The sequence below is a fragment of the Pygocentrus nattereri genome, chromosome 23 (assembly GCF_015220715.1).
Source record: "Pygocentrus nattereri isolate fPygNat1 chromosome 23, fPygNat1.pri, whole genome shotgun sequence".
Taxonomy (NCBI): Eukaryota; Metazoa; Chordata; class Actinopteri; order Characiformes; family Serrasalmidae; genus Pygocentrus; species Pygocentrus nattereri.
This window is the reverse complement of record NC_051233.1, coordinates 9462345-9489430: the sequence shown is the minus strand read 5'-3', so window position 1 is coordinate 9489430 and position 27086 is coordinate 9462345. Positions and strand designations below refer to the sequence as shown.

The 27086-nt window shown below is 40.3% G+C and overlaps 1 protein-coding gene across 3 annotated transcripts in view; it reads left to right on the top strand.

Moving 5' to 3' along the window:
* The first annotated feature begins 3794 nt into the window (after positions 1–3794).
* Positions 3795–27086, top strand: part of LOC108430461 (smoothelin-like) — a 26233-nt gene continuing 2941 nt past the window's right edge. Inside the window, exons 1-20 of one of the 3 annotated variants that reach the window (XM_017702964.1) lie at positions 3795–4387; positions 10490–10598; positions 10692–10817; positions 10915–11217; positions 11908–12105; positions 12197–12442; positions 13591–13827; positions 13949–14260; positions 14343–14534; positions 15800–16084; positions 16194–16310; positions 17791–17970; positions 18334–18441; positions 18534–18806; positions 21504–21755; positions 21834–21896; positions 21985–22039; positions 23006–23131; positions 24640–24760; positions 24963–25114. In XM_017702964.1, coding sequence (XP_017558453.1) covers positions 3848–4387; positions 10490–10598; positions 10692–10817; positions 10915–11217; positions 11908–12105; positions 12197–12442; positions 13591–13827; positions 13949–14260; positions 14343–14534; positions 15800–16084; positions 16194–16310; positions 17791–17970; positions 18334–18441; positions 18534–18806; positions 21504–21755; positions 21834–21896; positions 21985–22039; positions 23006–23131; positions 24640–24760; positions 24963–25114 — 3995 coding nt within the window. In that variant the 5' untranslated portion in view covers positions 3795–3847. Of the gene's footprint in view, positions 4388–10489; positions 10599–10691; positions 10818–10914; positions 11218–11907; positions 12106–12196; positions 12443–13590; positions 13828–13948; positions 14261–14342; positions 14535–15799; positions 16085–16181; positions 16311–17790; positions 17971–18333; positions 18442–18533; positions 18807–21503; positions 21756–21833; positions 21897–21984; positions 22040–23005; positions 23132–24639; positions 24761–24962; positions 25115–27086 lie in introns of all 3 variants that reach the window. The other 2 variants (XM_017702963.1, XM_017702965.1) reach the window with 2 other exon arrangements.

Below are 27086 nucleotides of genomic sequence, written 5' to 3'. Positions count from 1 at the left end.
CTGTAAAGTATTTCACAGTCCAACTTATTTGCTGAATTGTATTCTGTTAGTTTCATGTTTATTCCAATGTGTTTAGTTTTTCCACCGTCACAGGTACTGACCAAAAAGCAATTACAGGTTCAGAGTTGATAATGCTGTCCTGCTATTGTTCTCTGTATAATCTGAAAAAACAAGCTGAAGGCTAAATATTATCTTATAGAAGATATCTAGTAAATCAATTATCTGTCCTTGTGTTTGAAGTTAGGGTAGAAATGCAATGCTACCTGCACCATTAAGCGAGTCATTACTCAGCAAGCGGTGATCAGCAGAACTGAGCTAACGTTTACATTATGAGGTTAACCATTGCTTTCAGAAATTCTAAATAAAACAAAAATATCCTCCAACAGCTGTGCTGGTATTTACACCTTTACAGAACACATGTAATCTTTGAACCTGGAACGTTTTACTGCTGTACACTTGTTTGAATGTTATGTTAGCATTTCTTTATATGCTATCATTGCTTTCCATGTTCCAGCTAGTACAGCAAGATTACTGTTTACTATTAAGTAAAGAGTTCGTTTGAATGAAAAGTTGTCCCATTAACAATCCAGGTTTATTTAATAATGTAACGCAGAGCGATGAGGAGATGGACGCATGTGCGGAGAAAAGCAAGACTTATTATGGGCAAATCCAAAATCAGGGTCTAGACGGTCCATGGTCAGAAACATGAAGATAAGGTGAGACTGACGTAATGAAAAAAAACAGGTTAAACAAACAACCGGGCCAGAAGTTCAAACAACATACAACACAAACCTCAAACATAAACAGCAAATACGAACAAGATCTAACAAAGACCAGCACTAGACTAAGGAAAACACAGGGCTTAAATACAAGAGGGCTAATGAGGGTTCACAAGACACAGGTGGAAAACAGATGGAAACAAGAAACAAGGGGCAGAACCGGGAGGAAATCAAACAAAGAAGCACATGGACGATAAAAATTAAACAGAAAAGCACATGTAGGAGTGGGAGGAGCCAATCATGACAAATACAAAGTCTTATTATTTAGTAATTACAGGGGCTTCAATGCAAACTAATGGAGATATTCTTAGGGTATAGAAGTGGTTAATAAAACCTGGCTTGTTAACGGGTTAACCTAAAATGGACTAAATGCTCGTTCTCATTTGAGACTTAAGCCAACAATGTGATGTTGTTGCATTTAGGGTGTACCTGATCTTTAGCTAATGCTAAATGCTAGCTCAAACTTAAAATGAAGTTCTACTCAGCACATTCGGGGATTTTCTGATTTAAACACAACTGATTCAACTTTTAATTTCATCACCAGATTGGATTAGTGTGCTAGAGCACGAAATCACCGAACTGTGCTGCCCCCACCCTGATCTCAGCCTAGGCCCTTCTCGCACACTCAGCGCGTAGGATGGCCCTTTGTCACTCAGTGCGATGAAAGATGGATTTCTGTTAACTGATGTAACAGAATAGACCATCTAAACCAACATCTGACAAGCACTAAACCAGTATAAACCAGTTTTTCAGCAGGGTAGTGCTCTCTTCTCAGTGTTTCAAGCTGTACAGTAATGCTGGATTCACAGAACTATTAAAAGATGTGATGGTGGTTCACGTGTCTTGGAGAAACACTTGCTGGCCTTTTCCTTTCCAGCTTGGCAGCATTGTGTGATGGAGGCCAGACCTAGCTTGCAGGTGAACATGAAATCAAGGAGAAAATTGGGCAAAAATCCAAACAAAGAAAAAAAGCACCAGTCTTGTGGCCACCTAGCTGGTGTAGAGTAAGAGACTGCATTCTTCTGGTATGTACAATATGTTAGCCATCCTCTAGCCCTGCAGAAACCCCAGCAATGTCAGTGAGAATGATACACTTGTACCAGCATACCCTGCCACTACCAAGTCAGTGTAACTGATATGCTGAGAAGTGGTCTTGTGATCAGAAACCAACCAATGACAGCAAATGTGAGGTAGGTGGAGCTCATAACATGGCCAGGGAGTGGAAGGTAGACGCATCTAATAAAATGGAAAGTTATTGTTTAATTCTATGTTCAGTTGATGTTGTCTGACAGCATAGTTGTATAAGAGCCTTGATTTCTCTCTCTGTCTCTCTTTCTAATATTGGTTAGTCCCATGCATACTTAGAAAAAAATTAAAGATTTTTATCTATCTATCTATCTATCTATCTATCTATCTATCTATCTATCTATCTATCTATCTATCTATCTATCTATCTATCTATCTATCCATCCATCCATCCATCCATCCATCCATCCATCCATCTATCTATCTATCTATCTATCTATCTATCTATCTATCTATATGTGTATATATTGTATATATTGGAAAAAAACTTAATATCTCTATAATGGTAACTTTACAGGAGAAGAAAAAAACACACTTTATTGGAAATGGAACCAGGATTTTTTTCCATGTGATTTGGGCCATTTGTTTTAGTCCATTCATCATGAAAGTTATGTAAATGTAAAGGGCAACAAGTATTTTCACATTGTCAAAAACAGAAAAATGACAAAAATGGAGATACAAGGTTTTGTTCTGACAACATCAATATACATATATACATATATCACTGCTGTCAGAAGAAAACCTTGTTTCAGGTTAAAACCTTCTTTACTTTCAATATAAGTCAATGGAACTTTTTTCCATGCCATTTTTGGCTGTTTCTTTTGGTCCATTCATCATGAAATGTACACACAATCTAAAGGCCAACAGGCATTTTCTAATGATGTTTTTTGCTGACAGCAGCGAGATTTTTTTTAGTTATGTTGATATTATTCTTGCATAAGGAAGGTCAAAAGGAAATAAATGAGGTATAAATGAGATATAAAACTTACCAAGGAGTTCATAAAAAATTTCCTAAGATAGACAGAAAATGGGACTCTTTAGAGCAGTGCTAGACCTGGTAGACCTTCACACAATTGGATACACAACACTGAAAGCTTTCATCTTTGAGAGAAAGAGAGACAATCAAGCTCCACTCTTCTTTCAGATGTAAAGTTTTGGACTAATGAGTCTAAATTCCTAATTGGGATTACTTGAAAATGGAAAGCAACTTCTAAGAAGAAAAAACATCCAGACTGCAGATTCTTTCAAAAACCTGAAAGCAAATCTCCTGAAAAGAGTGGAAGCTGTAATAAAGGCAAATAATGGACATAGCAAATAAGCACAGTGACACAGTGGAAAATGTATTGTAGTTAGTTGTTGAGGAGTCTGTGTAATTTTCTGTTGATGCTTTTTTTTCTCTCCGATGCTGAAAAACGTATTGTAGTTAATTCCTGTTTCTATTGCAAATGAAAAATGAAAGGGTGGTCTCTGACTTTTTCCCTTCATAGTAATCATCGTAAGGTCTGAATTTCATGTGCATCTGTTCTGAGTTGTCCATCATTAACAGTGTCTGGAACGTTCAGTCCATTGAAAAGAACATCCCTAATGCTTGACCTATTCACTCTGACTCTCACACCGTGCTTAGTTTCTTGATATAATGACATTTTAATCTGTGTCTCTCTGTACCCTTCTAATGTCTATCCCCCCAAAGGAGTGTTAAGACTAGCAGCAGCCTGCCAGACAGCACATATAGTCTAAAATTAGTCCACTTGCAGGGACCCAAGCCATCTTCTCCCTGTTTACCCTTCCATCCCTCTCACTCTCACTCTTCCCCCTCCTTCCCCTGTCACCTGACATGGTCACATTGCCCTCCGGGTCTGGAGGGGGTCGAGGAGGCAAACGAAATGTAGTGTCTGAGTATTCAGAGCTCATTTACCCGCTGGCGGGACAACAAAGAACACGATAAGCCCCACACCTACACTTCTCACCTGGGCTTGGGTGTGATGGAGCTGGGCCCAGCAACAGCAGCAGGGGGATCTGGTGAGGATGGCCATGCCCTCATGGCTCGCTTCGAGCGAGCACTGCGTCTGGTCGTACGTGATCTCCACGTTGACGTTGCTGCTTTCAAGCGAGTCATTGAGCAGCGTCTGGACGAGACCTGCAAAGATGCAGAACCCCTGGCTAAAATGGTTGCTAAGCTCCAGGAAGAGAACCAGCAGCTGAAAGAGAGGCTAGAGGCTCTTGCACAGCTGGTGGAAGCCCTGCCTGGCATACAGATCCCAGCAAGTTTCCAAAAGAGCCTTGATGATCTCCAGCCTCTCCAAACAAGCCAAGTCCAAACCCAAGCCCAAGGCCACACTCAGAGCTATGAGGGTCAAAGCTGCTTCCCAGGAACAGCATCCCCAATGGATGAAGGTGGGATGGATGACCAGAACAGCACCTACTCTGCCCCTGGATCTGTGTGTGTGGATTCGGTGTCTACCTCCTCCAGGAGCTCCACTTCAGCATCCACTGTTATCATGGATACCAGTTATCAGGCCAATGTAAGTTGTTATTCATTTGAGCAGTATGTGCTTCAATGGATCAATGTTGATTAGTCAGGCCCATTTGCAGTTACAGAACTTGTTTGAAATGATACAGAAAAAAAATTGCTGTTCTGAAAAGTGTTACGGAGAACATACTAAAAGTCACAGCTGTAATCAGTTCTCACACTTCATTCAGAGCTGAATTACCTCTATAGGTGGCATATAGATCTATAGATCTACCACTGTCCGCTGCATGCAAACATAATGCGGTCAGGAGTGTGGCCACAGATAGGCCTGGGGCTTCCTGGATTGATCCCAGGCCTACTCAATCAAATGGGGAAATCATATTGATTTGGCTGCATTTTTCAAAATAATGAAATTTGCTTTCCGTGAGTGCTTAGCAACTGTTGCTACCTGCCATTGCCTCAAGCCTTTTTTTTAGCAGAGCAATGTTTGTATTTGATTCTTCAGTCATGGTCAAAAGATGTACCTCTGTAAAAATGAGATGAGCATTTTGTGCATGTCTTTAAAGCCAAGAACAAAATTCAAAGACATTTTTCTTGTAAGCGGTTGGTGAATTTGGTACTTCAGTGTTTTTTTACACAAATGCTCAAACTGTCTGTCAAAATGTCAACATGAACATTTATTTCAGTGCCCTGAGTCATAAAACGAAAGACATGAATGATCCATAAAATTATTTCATGGCTGAAGCTGTAGAGTCTTTAGCCTAGGATGATTTTAACATTGTTATGTTGTCTGGCAAGCATATGCATGCTTTATAGCGAAAGGTGTTGCAGAGCTGCTTGTGAGTCCAGTATTTTGGTTGATGGATACACAGTCTTGCTACTGTTTTGTAACTGTATAGCGTGTAAGCATTGAAAGGGGTAGGCAGGATGATGACTGCACTGCTGTCTGCAATAGGCTGTAGCCTGATGTTGTGATATTGTGGGACACAGCAAACTTGGAAGTATTTATCAAGTTGGCCTTCATAGTTTTTCACAGACCTACCCAAAAATGTATTCCTGCCTTCGCCACTGTATATGCTGAGTATATCCATGGACCATCTATCTACAGTTTGCAAACACACAGGGATAATATACATTTTGCACAAATCTCAGACTTTGACCACAAGACTTTGTTAGCTTGTGCTTTAAGTGCTAAACTAATGAGAATGTTTGTGATTTTAATGAGCCTATGTGGCTTAGTTTTACTTAGAAAACTAACGAGTAGAAAAATCATTCAGCACTGGTGAGGTCCCTGCTAGAAAAAAACATCATAGCACAGCATGACCAGCACGGCTGGTCACCCACAAAACCAGCATATGTTGGGTTCTAGATGCTAGTATGCTGGTCAACCATCTTACCAGCTAAACCAGCACCAGACCAGAATAAACCAGCATAAATCATCATGGAATTCATGCTGATCTGTGCTGTTTTTCCACTTTTGGCATTAATTATAATAAAATGTGCCCAGCAGGGTTGCCAGTATCCTGACAGGGTTTTAAGGGTTAACTCATCTTTAACATGGTATGGCTTCACACTGGAATGTGCTGTGAAACATACACTCATGCTCCTCACACTTGCCAGATGTCATGTAGTGATCAGTATTACAGATCTTGCTCTCTTTCTTTAGCTGCCCCTAAAATGCCTCATGTATTTTTAGAAGGGCTGATTGATGTCCTCTTCCTCCAAGATTTAGCTTTGGATGGTGTCCTTCTCCTTTCATGCTCCTACTAGTGGGCAACATGGCAAAAAATATCACTCAGTACCCTAGTTTACTCTATATGGCCAAAAGTATGAAAATATATATGAGTATAATGACCATTGGACCTAAATGAGCTTGTTGGACGTTCCTTTCCACAACCGTGGGCTTTAATATGGAGTTGGTTCTCTTCTGCGCGATAACAGCCTCTGCTCTTCTGTGAAGGCTTTGCACAAGATTTTGAAGTGTTTCTGTTGGAATTTGTGTCCAGTTCAGTGATTTGTAAGGTGGATGAGAGGGCCTGGCTTCCAATCGATGTTCTAGTTTATCCTAAAGGTGTTCAGTGGGGTTGAGGTCGGAGCTCTGCGCAGGCCACTGGAGTTCCTCCAAACCAAACTTATCAAACTATGTCTTTATGGACCTCTCTTTGTTTGACCTTCTGAAAACTGGTGCCACAAGTCAGAAGTGAAATAATCTAAAATGTCTTTGTATGCTGTCATATTAAAATTACTCTTCACTGGAACTGAGGGACACAAACACTGAAAAACAACCCCAGATCATTATCCCTCCTCCACCAAACTTTACTATTGGCTCAGCGCAGGTAGAGTTCCCCTGAAATCCACCAAGCACAGGTTCATCTGTCAGACCGCTAGATAGTGAAGTTTGTTTAATCACTGCAGAGTACGCGTTTCCACTGCTCCAGAGTCCAGCAGTCTAAACTCAGACTAGTACAGTAGTAAAGCTTGCTACTTTGTTTAGGGTGTTTTGGTGAGGTTGCCAGTCTTCCTATGTTAAATGCACAGCAGCAGTTGTCAGCTGTCTAGCAATAGTCAAATTTTGGCTGCTGAACAGCCTCATGATTTAGAGGATCTGGTGTTGTTTGGAGGAAGAATATAGGTAAAGCAAAATGTACTGGCTTTTTAGATTAACACAGAAGCAGTAGTGGCAGTTTTCCAAAATGTTTTTAGAGTTGGGCATGACAGTAACTACAGAAGTACACAATGATGCTTAAAAGCATTTAAGTATACTTTTTTTAAAAGGGACATACATATTTTTAGGAAGTACATAGTTTTCATGTTTACACTTTAAACATACATTTATACCTACTACATGACAATATGAGTGTATTTAAGTTGTAATCAAGCTATGGATAAATATATTCAATGCATTTAGTTGTCACTTTGAGTACTTTTTTCAAAGAAATTCATCAGTTTTAAGTATGTTATTTGTAGATGTAACTGTTATTAGACTTGGAATATATTGCAAATATACTGTTAAATGTACCGATATACTTCAGCGATACTTATTGAGTTATACTACACAAAATGTATTTAAATGCATTTTAAATTAAATTTTAATATCACTAAATGAATAAACTTAAATAGGTTCAACACATAAAACATGTACTTAAGTGTATTTAAGTACAGACTTAAAATACTATTGGGATAACTAAATACAACTTATATATATTTAATTATACTTAGGTCATTTTAATCCATGCCTAGAAGTGCTCTTCTGTTCTAAATCAGAACAACTTACTTTGCAATAAAGTTCACTTAAGAAATAGTTAAGTCTCAAATTGAACTACATTTGAAAAATATTTGAAAGTTATACTCAGAATTGAAGGCTAGTTATTTTGGGTAATCTTGCAACTAAAATGCAACCAAGATGTACTTAAGCATAGTTTAAATACCAGAGCCTTATAATATACTTGATTTATTTATTTATTATTTTATGTTTTTAAAACAAACTTTTTGAAAAATACAGGAAATATCTATATATTTTTTTGCATTTTGTATTTCCATAAAATACATTAAATAAAAAAGTGCTAGTATTCTCTATGTACTTGAAGTATAATTTAAATTTTCTGAAGTTTGCTTTTTGGGTAAAGCTGAAATCTGAGCAGTTAGCAATCAGCCTACAGACACTTAGTGTTACCCCAGACTGGGACTTAATATGACTAGAGGGGCTTCAGTGGCTTTCTTTAGAACTTATGAGGGGGAGTTCCTTTGAGCGTCTCACACTCACACAAGTTTCCGTTTGGGTTGCTGTATTCTATCTCTCTTTCCTCATCGGGGCACAACCAGCTGTTCCTGGCTCTACACACACACACACACACACACACACACACACACACACACACACACACAAACATATACACACACACACACACACACACACACACACACACACGGAACAAGGCTCAAAAGTTCTGATATGAGATCAAGTTTCCAGAAGAATGTAAAAAATTACATAATGAGTACAAATAAGTTGTTGCATACTTCTAAAACAGAGCAAAAAAACTCTCATGATTCTATAAATATCAAGGATATAAAATTACATGACATTCATATAAATAAGCATGCACATATATTTACACTTGACAGCAAAATCCTATTATGAGAATGTTAGCGAAATGTACATGGTCAGAAATAGACCTACTCCAATGGAGCCAATGGAAATCTAATGTTGCAAGGGCCCATTTCATGGAAACTGAATGCTGCTTGTTTGTTTGAAATAAAGCAATTTGATATAGAATTTAAACAATGCTAGTTTCAAAACCTACCATTCAATCTTTGGTCCATATACGGAAAGTAAGCCGCTAAGTTTGAATTCGTTGTTTGTGTGATATGACAAAAACCAGCATATTCACAAACATGCACCTGTTCAGGCTACAACCAGGCCTGAATCACCCAAGGGGCTCTAGCCATTAGGGGGCCCCCAAGCAATTATGATAAAATCCAAATAGCTATTTTGACTCGTAGTGCGTACTTTACTAACAGCACAACGAAAGTAAGTGATGTGTGATCATGTTATGGCCTGATATTCCTGATGCTCTCTGCACTTGCCTCAGTGTCTGCTTCATTTTCTCCTCCAATCACTGCTTAGCACTGCTCAGCTTTCCACTAAAACATTGGTCAAGCTTTTGGGTTTTTTTAGCAGTGAGTTAGCATTAGTTGAATGTATTTTGAATCTGAAGCTCTATGAAAAAAACCCTGGGGGAATCTGTGAAAGTGAGATCTAATACTTTGGCAGAGCAGGGGATGACCATTTCCAAACCAATTATAAAATATAAACTTCGTAAGTTAAAGAGAAAAGTTGCATCATCTTTGTAGCCAGTGAATTGTCATTAGAGGTAAGATATAAATAAAAAAATTCCATGCTCGCTGATGGCAGTATGCTTTAGCTAGGATGCTTGACAGTTTGAATTTTTAAGCTTGTTGTATTTTTCCCATCTTTATGTATATTTCAAGATATGTCAAGAGCAGATGCATGATTTATAGGGAAGTGTTGCATTGGTTGTTTGGTTGTTTTATGTTGACCTGTGCACTCATTAAGTGTCAGCAACCTATTGTTATTGCAATTGTTTTGTCTTGATTGGAAAATAAATAGACACTTATTGTGGTGACATGCTCAGTGCCATGCTAAGTATCTTGCCATCATGGTGTTACACAAGGCTTGTTCAACCTTCTTTGATTGTAAAAAAATAACTGATCACCCAAAAAAAAAGGTAGCCATGTAGGGGCCCATCAAACGTTTTTTTTTTTTCTGGAACTGTACGTACAAGTCAAGAACCATTCAGCTACCAATCTAGGAGGGTGAACTGCCAAAAATACTACATAATAAGAGCTGAATTGTCATGCTTGGCTCCTCCCACTCCCCCCATGTGCTTTTTGCTCCTCCCACTCCCCCCATGTGCTTTTTGTTGTTTGTGTACCTGTTTATTTTCATCATGTCTGTCCCTCCTGTTCTGCGTATTGGCCATTTGAACCTGGACTGTATCGACCACGACCCTGGATTTGCCCTTAATAAAAGTCGCTTATTTCCGCATATGCGTCTGCCTCCTGGCTCCCTGTTACATGAATTTGGATAAGAAATCCAACTCTCAATTCTGTCTATAGTATGCTGCCCTTGTGGCACTGCATAGGCCTCGATCACTGACCACCCAAAAAAAGTAGCCAGGAAGAGGCCACCAAACATTTGTGCCCAGGGGCCTTTAATTGGATCATGCTACCCACCTAGAAAAAGCACGACCAATTATGTTGCCTTGGCCCTGAATGAGTGTGGTATCACTGGGGAATAAATTTATACAAGGCCAACACTTAGATGGTTGCACCACTTAGATGGTTGCACCTATAATGACCTATTAATTTACATCTTCACCTTCCGTTCCTGTGACAAAGGGTTTGCAATCTCCACCACCAGCCCATTTCCTCCCTGTGCCTCAGTTTGTATCAGTCCTACTTTAGCTATGAGGGGATCTGGCCTTCTAGCTACAAGCAGAAGCTTCCCAGAACTCCAGCCCAAGTTCTTAGAGTTCTCCACCCTCACTCAGTCAGCATGCAATCAGACCTGTAGTCTCTCCTTAGAGCAGATGCATAAAAAACCAACATAACAATCTCGCTCTGTTGCTTATAGCTGATAAGTAGAAAGGAAGAGGAGCAGGAGGAGGTAGAGATGGAAGAAGAAGAAAAAGAAGACCCTTTAACTTCAGCTGGGCTGGAGAATAAACCTGAAAAGGAGCAAGGTAACTGTGTGTGTTTGTGCAGTTTGAGTCAAAGTTAGCTCCACTTCATGAAGTATAGTTTAAAATGACTGTAATGTTCTTTTGTCCAATTAGAATCCTTTCAAGAACCAGAGGAAGTAGTGCCACTGGTCAGTGAGCTTCCAGACTCTCTAACCATGACACCCCCTCAACAACTACCTCCTAACACAATGTCTAGACCTGAATCGCCCATGGGAAGTGGTGGGTGAAACTTTATCTTTCAATTTGACCTCGTTCTTTCTCTTAGACTTTTACACTATTTAGCTGCTGACTCCATATTTTCCTGACCTCTCTGAAGAATATTCAGGATACTCTGGATATTCTGGATACTCTTCAGTGTCATCATTGGTAGGCTTGACTACCAGACAGCGCCCTGTAACTGCAGTGAGCAGAGCAAGAGATCTAGCTGTTCATATGAGGTCCAAATCGCAGACGACTACCAGTGATAACCGTGCCCAGACTACTACTACCAGCCAAAGCCTTGCACAATCATATACAAAAAATATCGACAAAGTCCAGTCTTCCACAACACTGCTGTTCAACCAGTCTGCTTCAGATATCTCTACAAGGAATACAGTCACAGAATCTGCCCTGACAACTGGTGAGTTAACTGAGGTCCATTGTTGCCATGTGAGTACTGGACTATTATAAATATTACATATCCAGAAGGTTGTAGATACCTGTTTATCCAACATTTCATCTGAAATTAAGGGTATTAATAGAGAGTTTGCCCATCTTTTGCTGGAGTAATGGCCTCTTCTGGGAAAGCTTTGCATTCGATTTTGAAACATTGCTGTGAGGATTTGATTGCATTTGGCCACAATAGCATTAGTAAGGTCAGTAACTGATATTGGATGGTCAGTTCTGGATCACTCCAACTCATTCCAAAGGTATTGAATGGAGCTTCATCACTCCTGAGTAACCCTGCCCAATGTTTTGGGAGCTTTGTACCACTTAAGCCCACACTTGGCACTGAAGAAGGTAACCTCAGACTTCTTTTGGCAATGAAGATTACACAAGATGTTTTTACAATTGAACACATGTCTAAGCAAAGGGGGCATCTGATTATGTTTGGAGATATAGGGTTGGTTTAAACCTAGTCCTGGACTGCACATCATTCTCAATGAAGATTCTGCAATAACGAAACCAAATTGAAAATGTAGTCCAGGACCAAGCTTAATCTCTGTCCAGAAAACTGACTAATTCCTGAATGGAGAACAACAGACATAGCATACTGCTGAAGTGCCTCAGCTCTAAAAACCTCTGTTATCTGCTTCCTCTTCATCTTCAGAGAGCCAGGAAATGAAGTCAGCAACCAGCAGTCAAACAATGTCCACTGTTTCAGTAGCAGGGCCCCAAACATCTGGAGGTCTTATGGGAAGTCCATTAAGTCCTAGGTCTCTGAAGACTTGGAGGACACAAACCAACCTGACCTCTACTCTTAACCAGACCATACCACCACCAGTTCAGTTTAGCCAATCATCTACAGGTATCTGTTCATCTTGTAATTAGTGAGTGAAATGAATTTGTAGGCTCTACAGTTACTTTAGATCTTATGTTGTTTCTCTCTTTTAAACCAGAGAACTCTTTGGAAGGGTTGGAGATAAAGTCAGAGATCAATAGCCAGCAGACACCAAATGCTATCCTGGCAACACCCGTGCAACTGTTTGGTGATATGACTGATCCCATAGGCCAAAGATACTCAAGAACATCCATGAACCTTAAATCTACAACTAACACGAAGCAACAGCAAACAGATATGGATCAATCAACATCTGAGAGCTTCACACCAAAGGCAGTTACAGAAGTGTCTTCCTTTGTAAATGGTAAGTGTAACAGGGACCCCCATACTTTTTCTATACATCCAATCATCTTGACGTTCTCTCATGTCTCTTAAACAGAGCCCTGCCGGTGACATGGAGTCTTAATAAATATAATGTGTGGCCACAACTTAGTAAGGCATGAGAATGAGATAATTTAGTCTTATCAAGTGATAGCCACAACCTATAAATGTTCCCATGCCTTACTTAGTCTTGGCCACAACTTAATTATCTCATTCTCTCACCTTACTAAGTTGTGGCCATGACTTGATTATCTTGTTCCTACAACTTACTTACAAAGTTGTAGCCACACATTATCTTGTTCCCTTGCACTACTACATAATGTCATGACAATGTCTCATTCTTAGTAAGTTGTGGTAACAAGCTTGTTATTAGCTTACCAAAACTTACTAAGTTGACTTAATATCTCCTAATAAAGTTGTGGCAAGAAGATCGCTAAGTTGTTTCCACTACTTAGTAAAATGTGGAAATGAGATCATTAAATCATGGGAACAACTTAATTATCTTCTTCTTACAACTCACTAAGATATAGTCACAACTTAAATATCAAGTTCTCATATTTTACGAAGTTGTGGCCACAAGTTAATGATTTTATTTCCAGACTTAATTTTGTTATAGCCATGACTTAATTATCTTGTTCCTACAACTTACAAAGTTGTAGCCACACATTAATTATCTCGTTACCTTGCACTACTATGTAATGTCGGTAACTTGATGTCTCATTCTTAGTAAGCTGTAGAAACAAGATAATTAAGTTATTTCCACAACTTAGTAAGGTGTGGGAATGAAATAATTAAGTCATGGCAACAACTTAGCTATCAGCTCACTAAGATGTGATCATGATTTAAAGATCACATTCCCACGCTTAACTAAGTTGTGGCCACAAGTAAATGATCTAATTTCCAAACTTTATTAAGTTATTAAGTTGAGGCCACAACTTAATTATCTGCTTCTCTTGTCTTACTAAGTTGTGGCCAGGCACTGGAATCATTTTCCCACACCTTAGTAAATGCCACACATTTTTTATGAAAGAGGGACATCACCAGTGGAGCTCTGTACAATTCATCTTTCATCTCTTCTTTTTCCCAAATGTTGTCTTCTCATCACCTCCTGTTAACTTTGCTTCAAATCAGAAAACACCCTGGAGTCACATGAAATAAAGTCTAAGGTCAGCTTTCTGGAAAACGGCCCTGCAATGAGTCTTAAATCTGCACAAGCAACCAATCAAAACACTCTGAAACAGTCAGCATCATTCAGCGAGACACCATCAGATACATCTGCATCTGCAAATGATCATCATGTCGCCCCTTTCTCCATTAAACAGCCTGTCAGTGCCACAAGCAAATTACCAGATTCTTCCTTTAAAACCGGTGAGTCCTTTTCCTCTTTTCTTCTTTTTTCTTTTTCTGTGAAGATTAAAGTTCTCTGTCTGTTAATGTTCAAGAGATTCTGAAACCTCTGCTACATTTGCCTCTCTTCTGTTTCTCCCAGAACGCTTACTGTCATCACAAGTAATCAGGCCGGCAGTCAACGTTCAGTCAGACCTGATAACCATGACCATACCACACCAACCGGTCAGCACTATGACGGTACCAGTGAGCCCCAAATCTCTGAGATCCACCAACCAAAGCCCTACTCCATTCAAATCAACATCTAGAGTCTCACCTGTTGCTATGAGACAGCCAACAACTTTTGGCCAATCAGCTTCTGAATCCAGTGGACCTGTAAGCAGCCACCATGTTGCTCCCTTCTCTCAAGTGGCTGCCTCTTCTACAAGAACCTTTGGGCCCTCCTTTAGAGATGGTGATTAAAAAAACTTTCATTGTTTTTTCTTTTATCAGCACTAATTTTTCATTTGTTGCTGAAATATTTTTGTATCTTCTAGATCATCCTCGAACAGCCAGATCAACCGCTCAGCAAGAAGATCCAGTTGCTGTATCATCACCACAACAACAACCTCTAAGCACTATGACTGTTCCTATGAGCCCCAAATCGCTGAGATCAACCAACCAAAGCCCGACTCCATTCAAATCTGCATCTACACAAAGACCAGCTGTCGGGTCACAATTTAGATCTGGTGAGGGATGTAAAGGAGTTACTCCTGACTCAGCCGTTTAAATGTATTTCACGCTAATGCAGCTACATTGTTTTTATCTCATCAGTCCAAATGGTGGACGCCCACCATTACGAACTGGCAGGTTCATAAGTTCCCGACTCTTCAAATCGGCCCCCATGAAATTTAAATGTTCACATGAGCCCAAACCAACCAGTGTCAACCCAGTGTAGCTTCTCTCCACCAACCTGAAACCCACACTATCTATTACAATTATCACTCCTAAGCCTGGCAAGTTGACATAACATGTTCTCCCTAATTAAGAATGAACACAGCTTTGTGTAATAACCACCATAGCAAATTGTTAAGAGGCTAACAGGCGTATCAAGTAATATTCAGAATTAGTCTTTAAGAATTTACTGAAGGATTAGCACTAAAATGCTCATCACGATCATCTAAGCCACTGGTTTGGTTCTGGAGCCTATCCCAGTGATCACTGGGTGAAAGGCAGGAAACAACTGGGCCAGGTCGCCAGTCCATCACAGATTCACATTTACATCTAGGGACAATTTGGCATCTCCTATTAGCCTGACTACTTGTCTTTGGACTGTGGGAGGAAACCCACACGAGGAGAACATACAAACTCTAGACAGAAAGGACCCTGGTTGCCCGGTCAGGGAATCAAACCAAGGCCCTTCTTGCTGGGAGGCAACCACAATGCCCAACTTTAAAACTGTATTATCCAAAGGTTAGCAGTAACTTATAGCGCATCTTATTATTATTATAACCAGCTATTTGTTCTGGCATGGGGTAACACCTTTGAAACCATGAGAAAACAATCTTCTGTAGGCTAACCGATGGATAAATTAGATGATGATGCATATTTAACTGATTTTTACACTAGTTGGAACTGATAAATAATTCTTTTATTTACCTTTTATGCTGAATCCACTATGCAGCCACAACTCACATACTAGTGTACAAAACCATAGGTGTAAAATAGTAAAAGCACTATTGTTGGTGTTCTAATTTGAGAGGCTAGTAAGTAATGTATGAGTCGCAGACATAGAATTACCCCCCCCACAGCCCATCAACCCAACACATTGCTGCCTACGCATGTGCAAGTAGGGTGACCATATATTGGTTTTCAAAATGAGGACACTGATATAGGTCTGACTGAACACTAATATTGCCAGCCAGTTGGTTTTTGCCAGAGAGGGTAAAAGAGAAAAGGAGGTGTCTACAAATTCCCGCCCCTAATGTATCCTTCTTGTATGTTCTTCCACCAGATAACACTTCAGGTTCTGATAAATCCACGGGCAGTAACGTGTATCAAGAATCTCCCACAACGGCTACTTCTCAGTATCCTGTGTCCTCCATGATGCGAATAAGCCCTCAGATACCCAGAAGACTGATGACTTACAACCCTACCCAGAACTCAGCTTCCAGTCTCAGTCGTGCCCAATCTGTTATTCAGCTCTCAGCAGCCGAGCTAAACTCTGTACAGTCTTCGAGCATAACCTCACAGCTCAGTGGAGCTCAATACTCGGCTTTACCACCAACCACAGACCAATGTGAGCATGTTTTTTTCTTTTTACCCTCCTTTGCTCTTGTCTGTGCAATGAACAGAAATAGGTGTTTGTGTGATCTAGTGCCCACTTGTTCAACCAGATGCTTCTCCAGCTCAACAGGAAGCAAAGTCAAGTGTGGGCAACCCAGCTGCAGTCTCTCGCACTTTCTCACAGCCTCAGCTGTCCATTGGTTCTCTAAGCAGACGTGCAGAGTCTCCATCTGGAAGTGGTAAATCAACTGCTTGACTTGTACTCTGATGGGAATTTCAACATTTTTTCAAAATTTCTGTATAGTTAAAGCTGCACTACATAAGTGTTTGGGGATTTGGAGACCTCTCTGGTGGAAATGTGTAATTGCATGCAACATGTGGAAGAACATCAAGCTGGACCAACTTCTTGAACCTGTTTGAGTGATGTTAGTATGTAATGACATAACAGCTAGAATCTTTTCGCTCTAAAAATGTCCTGTTTGCAGTGGGAAGTAATGCTCTTCTGGGACCGCTCTCTTTAAACATTGTCATGTAACATAATCTGTGGCTCTGATGAGGTCCCCAAAACATCATCTGAATGTTGCAGTTAAAACGTCATGTCTTAAATAACATGTAACCTTAGATGAGCATTACACGAATTGTTAAACTTCTTTAAAGCATTTATTGAGCATTAGGTTAAAGGTTTTCTTTAAACATTTATGGAATGTGTAGGTGACTTTTTAAACTACTATTTCAGGCCTTACAGGGCACTCACCGCCGTGCACACATACCATATTATAGCCTACTGACTCTGTAATATTACTTCTGTCTATTTTCACTAAAATCATTAAAATTCACTTTAAATCATGAAGATGTAAACATTTGTTTAGATTGGTTTTCATATAAAAAGCATTCTAAGGAAACTTTATCAGAATTGTCAGAATATTGAGAATTGACTCAGAGTCAGAATCGTTCACAGTGGTGGTGATGGGAACCAGATGTCGGAGGAGTTTAAAGTATCTAAAAGCTCCCTTGCAGAAAAAGGTTACATGAAACTGTAACAAATACATTGTGTGTTGGCTGAGACAGCTTTGGCCTAAAACATACTTTTATAATCCAGGGCAAAGTATTACTCAAAGAAAACATTTGTAGAGTTTACTGCTAAGACACACAACTGATGCTCAAGTCTTTGCACTATACTAAAAGCTTTAGCAGGCCATAGCCATGCTATACAACAAGCAGAGCGTTGGGCTAACAACTCGCTCTACACTAAGCTCATGTCTGTTCTTTTTCACATCCAGCTCCGACTGACCAGTTCTTCCTGTTGTATCGCATAAACGAAATGAAGGACGGCTAGCCCCGCCTTTATAATAAGAGTCTTTGTCAGAATAAACCCAGAGAATTAACAGGCAGAACATTTCTCAAAGATGATACAACAACTTTTTTTTAAGATTTACCACTATTTTACCATCTTCACATATGAAAATGTGTGTAGACACATGTAGGCTCACTGGTCATTTTGCTTATCAAAAAAAAAACAACTACAGTATATTTACTTCACAGACATCTTGACCTTTGGTTCCTATCACCACCACTATAAAGAAATCAGTACATTTCTCTACAACACATCATTTCACATAAAATGGAAGTGGCGGAATTCCCTTTTCAGTTGCACCCTTTACTTACAGTACACACTGCTTTGGATTTCACTGGAATAATATGTATTTTTTCTTCACTCAGAATACTCTGGCTACTCTTCAGTGTATTCCTCCATGTCACAGGAAGTGAGGCCATCAGTAAACAGTCAGCATGTGACTTCTGGCCAGCCTTCTGCAGCTGCTATAACTCGCATGAGCCCCAGAACTTACAGGAGACCAGCCAATCCCAACACAGCAGGGTCGTCTTCATCATCACAGATGGGTATTGCTCTGCTCAGCTATACATCTTCATCAACATCTACTACATCACAATGTGGGCTTGGAATGTATATGTCTACCTGACTGGTACTTAAATCATTATAGCCTCTTTCTGCAGGCCTTCTGGCCATTATGCTGGCCTGTAGATCCTGTAGAAAGATACTTTCTCGCTCCCCTTTAAAGAAAAAACCCAACATGCTACTAGTTTTGTGAATCATACACATTTCCATTGACATATTTTCCACCAACATTGAAGGAAGTTGGTTCCACTGAGGGGCCTCCAAAACAGGTGGAAATGTATTCTATGGGTACTGTGATGACTGTCAATAAGCAGGACTCATCATATTTTTCCCTTTTATCCAATTAGATGTCTCTCCGGCATCACAGGAAGTGGGGTCACTGGGGATGCCTCACGTCTTCTCACAGCCTCAGGCCAACTCTCTTGCTAGACGGTCAGAATCACCTTCTGGAAGCGGTGAGTTTTATCTCATTACTTGTACTTGTACGGAATGAAACATCTCCATTAGTCATAGCTGACCTTCCATGTTTCTCCTCTCGTCTGGGTAGAATATTCGGGATATTCCTCAGCTTACTCCACAGTGTCACAGGAAGTGGGGTCAGTTGTAGATGGTCAACGTAACTTTGCATCGGTAACCACAGCAACACCCCAAGCTCCTGTCACTTCTATGACTCGCATGAGCCCTAAGCCCTTCAGGAGACCAGCTGTTCCCAGCCCTGCTCTGCCTAACCCCTCCCCTCCACTAAAGTCGAAGGTGTTTGGCCAGTCAACACCAAGCACTAACTCACATCTATCTATCACTGAGCTTCCAGCTAAGTCTGGTGAGTTTCTCCATCTGCCTATGCCTAATTATCTAATGTTAGCAAAGCTCTTCAACACTGCAATGTAAAAGCACTGTTTCCTGAGCATTTACTAATGAAGATTCACTTTATAGATGAAGATGTTTTGATGTAGCATTAGTATTTGTCTTTTAAATGATACAGATTATCATTGGGAGATTGCAATGCCACAGCCATTCATGGCCAAGTGTCCAGCAGAGCATTATCGGCCTCTCATTCTCTCTGAAGGCATGGAGTGCAGGCGCTAGCCAACACAGGCCTCTGTTAGCTGACATAACAGATTTGACAGTGAATGTTCTCCTCCAAGTGTGTGAAGCAGTCCGGTGACTTAGTTGCAGTTTGAAAAGATTCAGTTGAGCTACAGAGCTCTCAAACAAGCTAGCGTCACTGCCACAGCTTGGTAGCATCATGTGACGGGGGAGATCGAGCCGTCTGTTAGCACACGGTGCATGGCTCTTGTAAACCAAGTAACATCTCAGCCTCAATCTTCTACCACCAGCTTCAACTCTAACCAACAACTGTAAACCTCAAACCTCACCAGTATGTTTTTACTCACCTGAGCTTTCCTATGGCGCTGTGCAATCACCTTTTAACCAGTCAGATGACACTTTGCATAAACCTCTAATCTCTGATCATTTTTATAAATTCACACTCTGTAAAGTGCTTTAAATTTTATGGGAAATATTTACAGTGAGAGTTTTTTTTGTTATTGATTGCCCATTGCAGGGCAATGAAAAACAGATGAAAGCAATGCACAACACTAATGTTACCCGATTTATATTCTTCTTATTATTATGATTTTCCTGCCAGATTTTTGTCTGCCAACTCATACCACAATTTTCAAGATATCAACAACATTCCAACTCCAGAATGTTTGATCTTATTAGGAATTGCGTGCCTATGTATAGTTTTTTGATCCGACATATGGTTTTCGGACAATTTCCTTTGAATAAGTTTTTCATCCTTTGTTCCTCCCATAGACTCCTATTCGTTTTTAACAATACCTAGGAACTACTTTGCAACACCCTACCAACGACTCAATAAAAGGCATAGCAAAAACAGCAAGTGCCTAGCAACCCCTTAGCAACCACCTGGGATACCATGGCAAGTGCCTAGTAACACCTTAGCCACCACTTGGGATAACAAAGCAATTGCCTAGCAACACCTAGCACCCATTGGGATGCCATAGGAACCACCAAGCAACACCCTTGCAGCTAGCTCAGATACCATAGCAACCACCTAGCAACACCTTAGCCACCACTTGGGATAACAAAGCAATTGCCTAGCAACACCTAGCACCCATTGGGATGCCATAGGAACCACCAAGCAACACCCTTGCAGCTAGCTCAGATACCATAGCAACCACCTAGCAACACCTTAGCCACCACTTGGGATAACAAAGCAACTGCCAAGCAACACCTTAGCAACCACCTGTGATACCACTGTAACCACTTAGCAAGACCTTAGGAACCATTTGGGATACCACAGGAACTTCCTAGCAACACCTTAGCAACCATCTGGGATACTGTAGCACCCACTAAGCAACACCATAGCGACCACTTCAGATACCATAGGAACCACCTAGCCACATCTTAGCAACCACCTAAGATACCATAGCAGCCACCTAGCAACACCTTATCCACCATCTGTAATACCGTAGCAATCGCTTAGCAACATGTTAGCAAACACCTGAGATGCAACCTCCTCAAAACACGCTAGCAACTGTTCTTGTAACACTTTAGCTGCACAGTCACTGAATTTTCTTCAGGAAATGTGCTATTCTAACTGCAGTATGTTGCTGCAAATTGTTAGAAATTCAAACTACTTCAATGGTTTTCGACCTGTGGGCCACGGCTCCCCAGCGGACTGAGATAAAAACATTATGCCAAATGCAATTTTAAATATGACAAATACAACATGCCACTTTATTAAGCACACATTCTTGTTTCTAGACTTATTGTCCATTTTACTCCACTTACAATATATGAGCACTTTGTAGTTCTACAATTGCAGTCTGTAGTCCATCTGTTTCTCTGCATCCTTTTTAACCCCCATTCACTCTGTTTATCACTTGTCATGGGCCCCCACAGGGCCACCACAGAGCAGGTGCTATTTGGGTGGTGGATCATTTTCAACACTGCAGTGACACTGGCGTGATAATGGTGTGTTAGTGTGTGCTGTGCTGGTATGAGTGGATCAGACACAGCAGTGCTGCTGGAATTTATAAACACTCTGTCCACTCACTGTCCACTCTATTAGATACACCTATCTTGATGATCCATCTTGTAGATGTAAATTTAGAGAAGGTAGCTCATCTGTTGCTGCACAGTTTGTGTTGGTCATCCTACATGAGAGGTCACAGGACACTGTTGGCTGGATATTTGTGGTTGGTGGACTATTCTGGTGTGACTTTGTAACATCCTGATTTACCATAATCAAGCCAGCAGCTGGCTGAATGAAGCATTTTCCAGAGAACTTCTAACCCATGTTTTTAAACCTTATCATGCTAGTCCCTGCTAATTAATTAGCTGTTTATAACTACTTTATTAAGCAATATAGGTTGGACTAGGGTTGTGGGGTGCAAGTTAATTACAAGGCATTACAAGGGCATTGTAATGTACCCTATACTGTATATGTGTCTTCTAGTGTTTACTTGTTTTTGTTTACTTGTCTAAACAGGTAGCTCCATTATGTCACAGGAAGTGAAGTCATTGATCAGCAGCCAGTTTTCGTCCATGTCAACACCGCAGCTGACCGGCACACATATCTCCCAAGACAACCAAGTCCTACGAAGCCCCAAGTCCTTCAGCAGGCCAACCAACCTTACTCAAGCTCAACTTGGTTCTGCTCCTCATATCAACCCATTGCTTTTCAGCCAGTCAGCATCAGACACAGCACCTAAACCAAGGAGGGAGTCTCCCAGCAGACCTGGTGAGCTCATTACATCTCCATTCAAATATTTTACATCTCCTTCCTTCTATTGACCTGTTCTGACTTTCTTAATTCTAGTGTCTGCGGTGAAGCCATGGACCTCTAGCCAGAAGATAAATACAAGTTTATCCAGCCCTTCTGGTAGGATCCAACTCATTGATGCTACATAGCTTCCCCTCAGACACCTAAATGTCTTTTAATGCTTTTTAAATCTCTTTTATTTTTTCAGACAAGACTTTTTCCAAGCCAGCTTCTTTCTCTGATTCAAAAGAAGCCAGTGAAAAGTAAGGACTCTATTACTGGACTCTATGCATTATTTTAAAATAAGAAGCATACACTACATGGCCAAAAGTAAATGGACACTTGACCATCACAGCTAAAGGAGCTTGCTGGACATTTCAAAACAATAGGCATTAATATAGAATTGTTGCTCTAACAGCCTTCTGGGAAGACTTTCTACAGAAGTCTATATGTGGGGATTTGAGCCCGTTTAGTCAAAAGAGCACTGGTGAGGTCAGGAACTAAGGTGAGATGAGAAGGCCTGGCTCACAGATGACATACCTATTCATTCCGAAAGCGTTCATTGGGGTTGAGGTCAGGGCTCTATGCAGGCCATTGGAGTTCCTACACATCAAACTCATCTAACCAAGTCTTTATGGAGCTTACTTTGTGCACAAGGGCTCAGCCATGTTGGAGGGCCTTCATCAAATGGTTACAGCAAAGTTGGAAGCATACAAATTGTTTGCTGTAGCTTTAACATTACCCTTCACTGGACTGCTTAATATTGAAGCGTGATTCATCACTCCAGAGTACACATCTCCACAGCTCCAGAGTCCAGTGACGGTGTGTTTTACACTCCAGACGACACTTGACATTGCACATAGTGATTGTAAGTGTTGTTGCTCCTAGATGCTTCCATTTTGCAATAATTGCACTTACAGTTGTCTAGGGCAGATCTAGGAGGGCAGGAATTTCACAAACTGACTTGTGGCAAAGATGCCATCCTACGACAGTGGCTGAGCTCTTCAGCGTGACCAATTCTAGTGCCAGTGTTTGCCTATCGAGACTGCATGGCTATGTGCTTGATGATTTGTACACCTGCTAGCAATGAGTATGGCTGAAACACCTGAACTTAATAATTAGGAGGGGTGTCCACATACTTTTAGCCACGTAGTGTGTCTCCAAAAGGAAGAAAACACAGAACTTCAGATATATAAACCTTCAGATTACATGTTTTGGTTTTGTTGTAGCTTCATGAAGAAGACCATAACTGTGACTGGTGGGAGGAGTTTGACAAAGTCACAGATGCTGCCAAGGAACATGGGCGTCCTGGGAAAGCAGGCCTTGTTTGAAAGAATGGATTCTGAGCTTAACAGGTATCCAGATCTGGATCCATATAAGTATTCAAATGTTCAAAATACAGACAATGAGATTCAAACCAAACTTAATTTTTCAAAAACATTTCTACTCATTTTCCTACATTGGGATATACATTTTTACTCATTTCGCTTGAATAAAAAGTAGACGTCATGGTTGCTGTTACATTCTCATGGGTTATGAAGGCCGTTACGTCAGTCTCTTCTTGCTTCGACCCACAGAATCCCTCAGTGTCAGTCACTGAATCGGCTTCTTGTTTCAGCACAACGGTTTACAGAATGTGCTGCTCCAAATCACTGACTTCACGTTAATACAGTGAACTAATGTTAGATATTTCAGTAGTCTGGTTCCATTGCCAGTATGCCTGGCCTAGTTATCTCTCGAGGACACTGCGCTGTAAAAGGTGGCTCATCAGGTCTACTTTAAAAAATTACTTTATGTGGTAACAGTAAGTTAACTAGTATTTTTCAACCTAAATACTTTAAATGAGCGATTCTTTCAATCAAAGTAATTTTTAAGTTGAATAAAACTAGAAATTTTTTTAAGTAGATCTGACAAGCCACTTTTTACAGTGTGCTAGGCTAGCTAGCACTAACATCTGCAAACTCAAAAGGTGGTACAGCTTCGTTCATTCGTAAGCTTAAGTTACTCAAAACCCAAAATAACAAACATATCCTTTTATACATGTTGACACAGTCAACGTGTTACAGTCAACGTGTTACAAGTACAATTTAAAAAGAATATGACACATATAGCTCACAACGTCAGATATTCCAGTACAACACTGAATGACGGGTTCCGCCATACAGGGGGCGGTTTATGCCGAGTGGCTCCGTGTTTTGAAGACCTGTCACTCCAAATTAGGTGACCACCCTTTTCTAAGACCCACCCCCTGTTAAAATGCGCCAAAAATCAAAAGCAAAAAAGAGCTCAAAAGCAAAAGAGTGATTTCGAGAGCAAAAAAAAAAAAAAAAAACCCAAAAGCAAATTCAGCAAACAGAAAACAATTGAACTAGCATAAATTTAAATCAGAATGAGTGAAAATGAGTAAAAATCTTTTTGAAAAAATAAGTTGAATTCTGTTTATTTGTATTTGCAACATATTTTGGACATTTTGATACATTTTGATAATATTTTGCATGTGGGTTTTAGTATTGTTTAGTATTTGAAACTTTTGGCACAAAATGAACTCCAAACTTTTCTAGTGTTGTAGAATCAAACTTACATTTTACAAATGTACATTTTAATATGTAGTGCAAGAAGTGACTCGTCAGATCTACTTAAAAATGGCTTCATGTGTTAACAAGTAAATTAACTAGTTTTATTCAACTTAAAAAAACTTTGGATTGAAAGAATCGTTCGTTCAAGGTATTTGTTCAAGTTGAATAAAACTAGTTAATTTACTTGTTAACACTTGAAGCCATTTTTTAAAGTAGGTCTGACGAGCCAGTTCACACTGCATATGATCACAATGAAGGTCTGTATTTGAAATGGACTCTGTTTTCAGGACTAAGAGTGCTGAATCAAAGCCTAAACTGAAACGATCTCAAAGCTGCGACACATCCAGCGCCAACAGCATCAAGCAGCTTCTGTTAGAGTGGTGCCGTTCCAAAACCACTGGCTACCAGGTAACACCTGCCACAGGTGGTATACAGCGATGAATGTCTTTGATTTAGAAATAATGTGCAGAGTACTGATCAAAACGGCTGTGTGGGGGTCACCTTTGTATATCACCATCTCTGTGAGGAATTTTTGTGTTTGAATGCATAGAAACTCTGGGAATCCATGTATTTCTCTCTTTCTCTCTCTCTCTCTCTCTCTCTCTCTCAGCACATAAACATTAATAACTTCTCCTCCAGCTGGATTGATGGAATGGCCTTCTGTGCTCTGGTCCACTCTTTCTTCCCCAATGAGTTTGACTACAATGAACTGAACCCTGCTCACCACAAACACAACCTCGATCTAGCCTTCACCACTGCTGAGTGAGTGTGTGTATGACTGCATGTTTGTTTTTGTACATTTCCAGGATATACATGTCCTGATTATGTACAACCCCTTTTCCAAAGTGGGGATGCTGTGAAGAATGCAAATAGAATGCAACTGTCACAATTGGCCATTCCCAGTCCTGTCCATGTGTTGTGTTTTGGTCTAGTCCATGTGCTTTTTGTTTTGATCCCCTGTCTGGCCCCTTGTTTTGTGACTCCGCCCCTGATTTTTCCCACCTGTTTTTTCACCTGAGTCCTGTTATCCCTTGTTAGCCTTCTTGTATTTAGCCCTGTGTGTTCCCCTGTGTTGTTGCTGGTCTTTGTTTGGGATGTTGTTTGATGTATGGGCTGTTGGTTTTGTTTGGTGTTTGTTCATCCAGCCCCCGTTGTAGTTTTCCTGTGTTTATCATCATATCTGACTCTCCATACATCCATGTTGACCATTTGAACCTGGACCGTTATGACCACGACCCTGGATTTGCCCTTAATAAAAGTTGCTTATCCCCGCATATGCGTCCGCCTCCTTGCTCCGCGTTACATAAATGATATGCAAATCATGTAAACCCTATTTTAAAAGAAAATACTACAAAGACAACATTTTCAAATGATGAAACAAAATGAATTTGATGGCAACAACACATTCCAAAATAGTTGGGACGGGGGCGTCTTTACAACTTTACCACTTTGATATAGGATTTCAGCTGCTCGTCAGTTCGGGGTCTCCTTTGTCGTAATTTTCATTTTATAATGCTACAAATGTTTTCAGTGGTGACAGGTCTGGACTGCAGGCAGGCCAGCTTAGCACCCGGAGTCTTTTAATATGGAGCAATGCCGTTGTAATACATGCAGAATGTGGTTTTACATTGTCCTGCTGAAATAATCAAGGCCTTCCCTGAAAAAGACGTTGTCTGGATGGCAGCATATGTTGCCAAAGCATGTATAGATTGTTCAGCATTAATGTTGCCTTCACAGACGTGCACGTCACCCGTGCCAGGTGCACTAATGCAGCCCTACAACATCATGAATACTGGCTTTTGAACCATGCACTGATAACAAGCTGAGTGGTCTTTAGCTCAGAGGACACAGCATCCATGATTAAAAAAAAACAAAAACAATTTCAAATATTAATTTGTTGGACAACAGGACATTTTTCAACTTCCCCTCAGTCCATTTTAAATGAGCCTAGGCCCAGAGAAGTTAGCAGTGTTTCTGGATCCTGTTTATATTTGGTTTCTTTTTTTTATTTTAGAGTTTTAACTTGCATTTGTGGATGCAGTGGCGAACTGTCTTCACAGACAATTATCTGAGCCCATGCAGTGATTTCCATTACAGAATCATGTCTGTTTTTAATGCAATGTTTTTAATACTGTTGTTTGGCCTTGTCCATTGCATACGGAGATTTATCTGGATTCTCTGAATCTTTTAATGTTATTACGTACTGTAGATGATGAAAAGTGCAAGTTTTTTTGCTGTTTTATTTTGAGAAACGTTCTTGAATTGTTGAACTATTTGCCAATGCAGTCTTTCACAGAGTGTTGAACCCCTCCTCATGTTTAGTTCTGAAAGACTCAGCCTCTCTGTTATGCTTTTTTAATACCCAATCAGGTTACTAAGTTGCTAGGCTGTTCCTATGGTTACCTAGGTGGTTGTTAAGGTGTTGCTAGACTGTTGGTATGGTGTGTAGGGGAATGCTAAGGTGTTGCTTGGCCATTGCAATGTTATCCCACATGATGACAAAGGTGTGGCTAGGCTGTTCCTATGCTTTCCCAAATGGTTGTTAAGGTGTTGTTAGGCTGTTGCTATGGTATCGAGGGTTAGGCAATGCTATGGTGTCCTGAGTGGTTGTTCAGGTGTTGTTATCGCAAGTGGTATATATATATGTGTGTGTGTGTGTGTGTGTGTGTGTGTGTGTGTGTGTGTGTGTGTGCACTAGTATGTATGTATGTATGTCTTATGTGGCAGTTTTTTT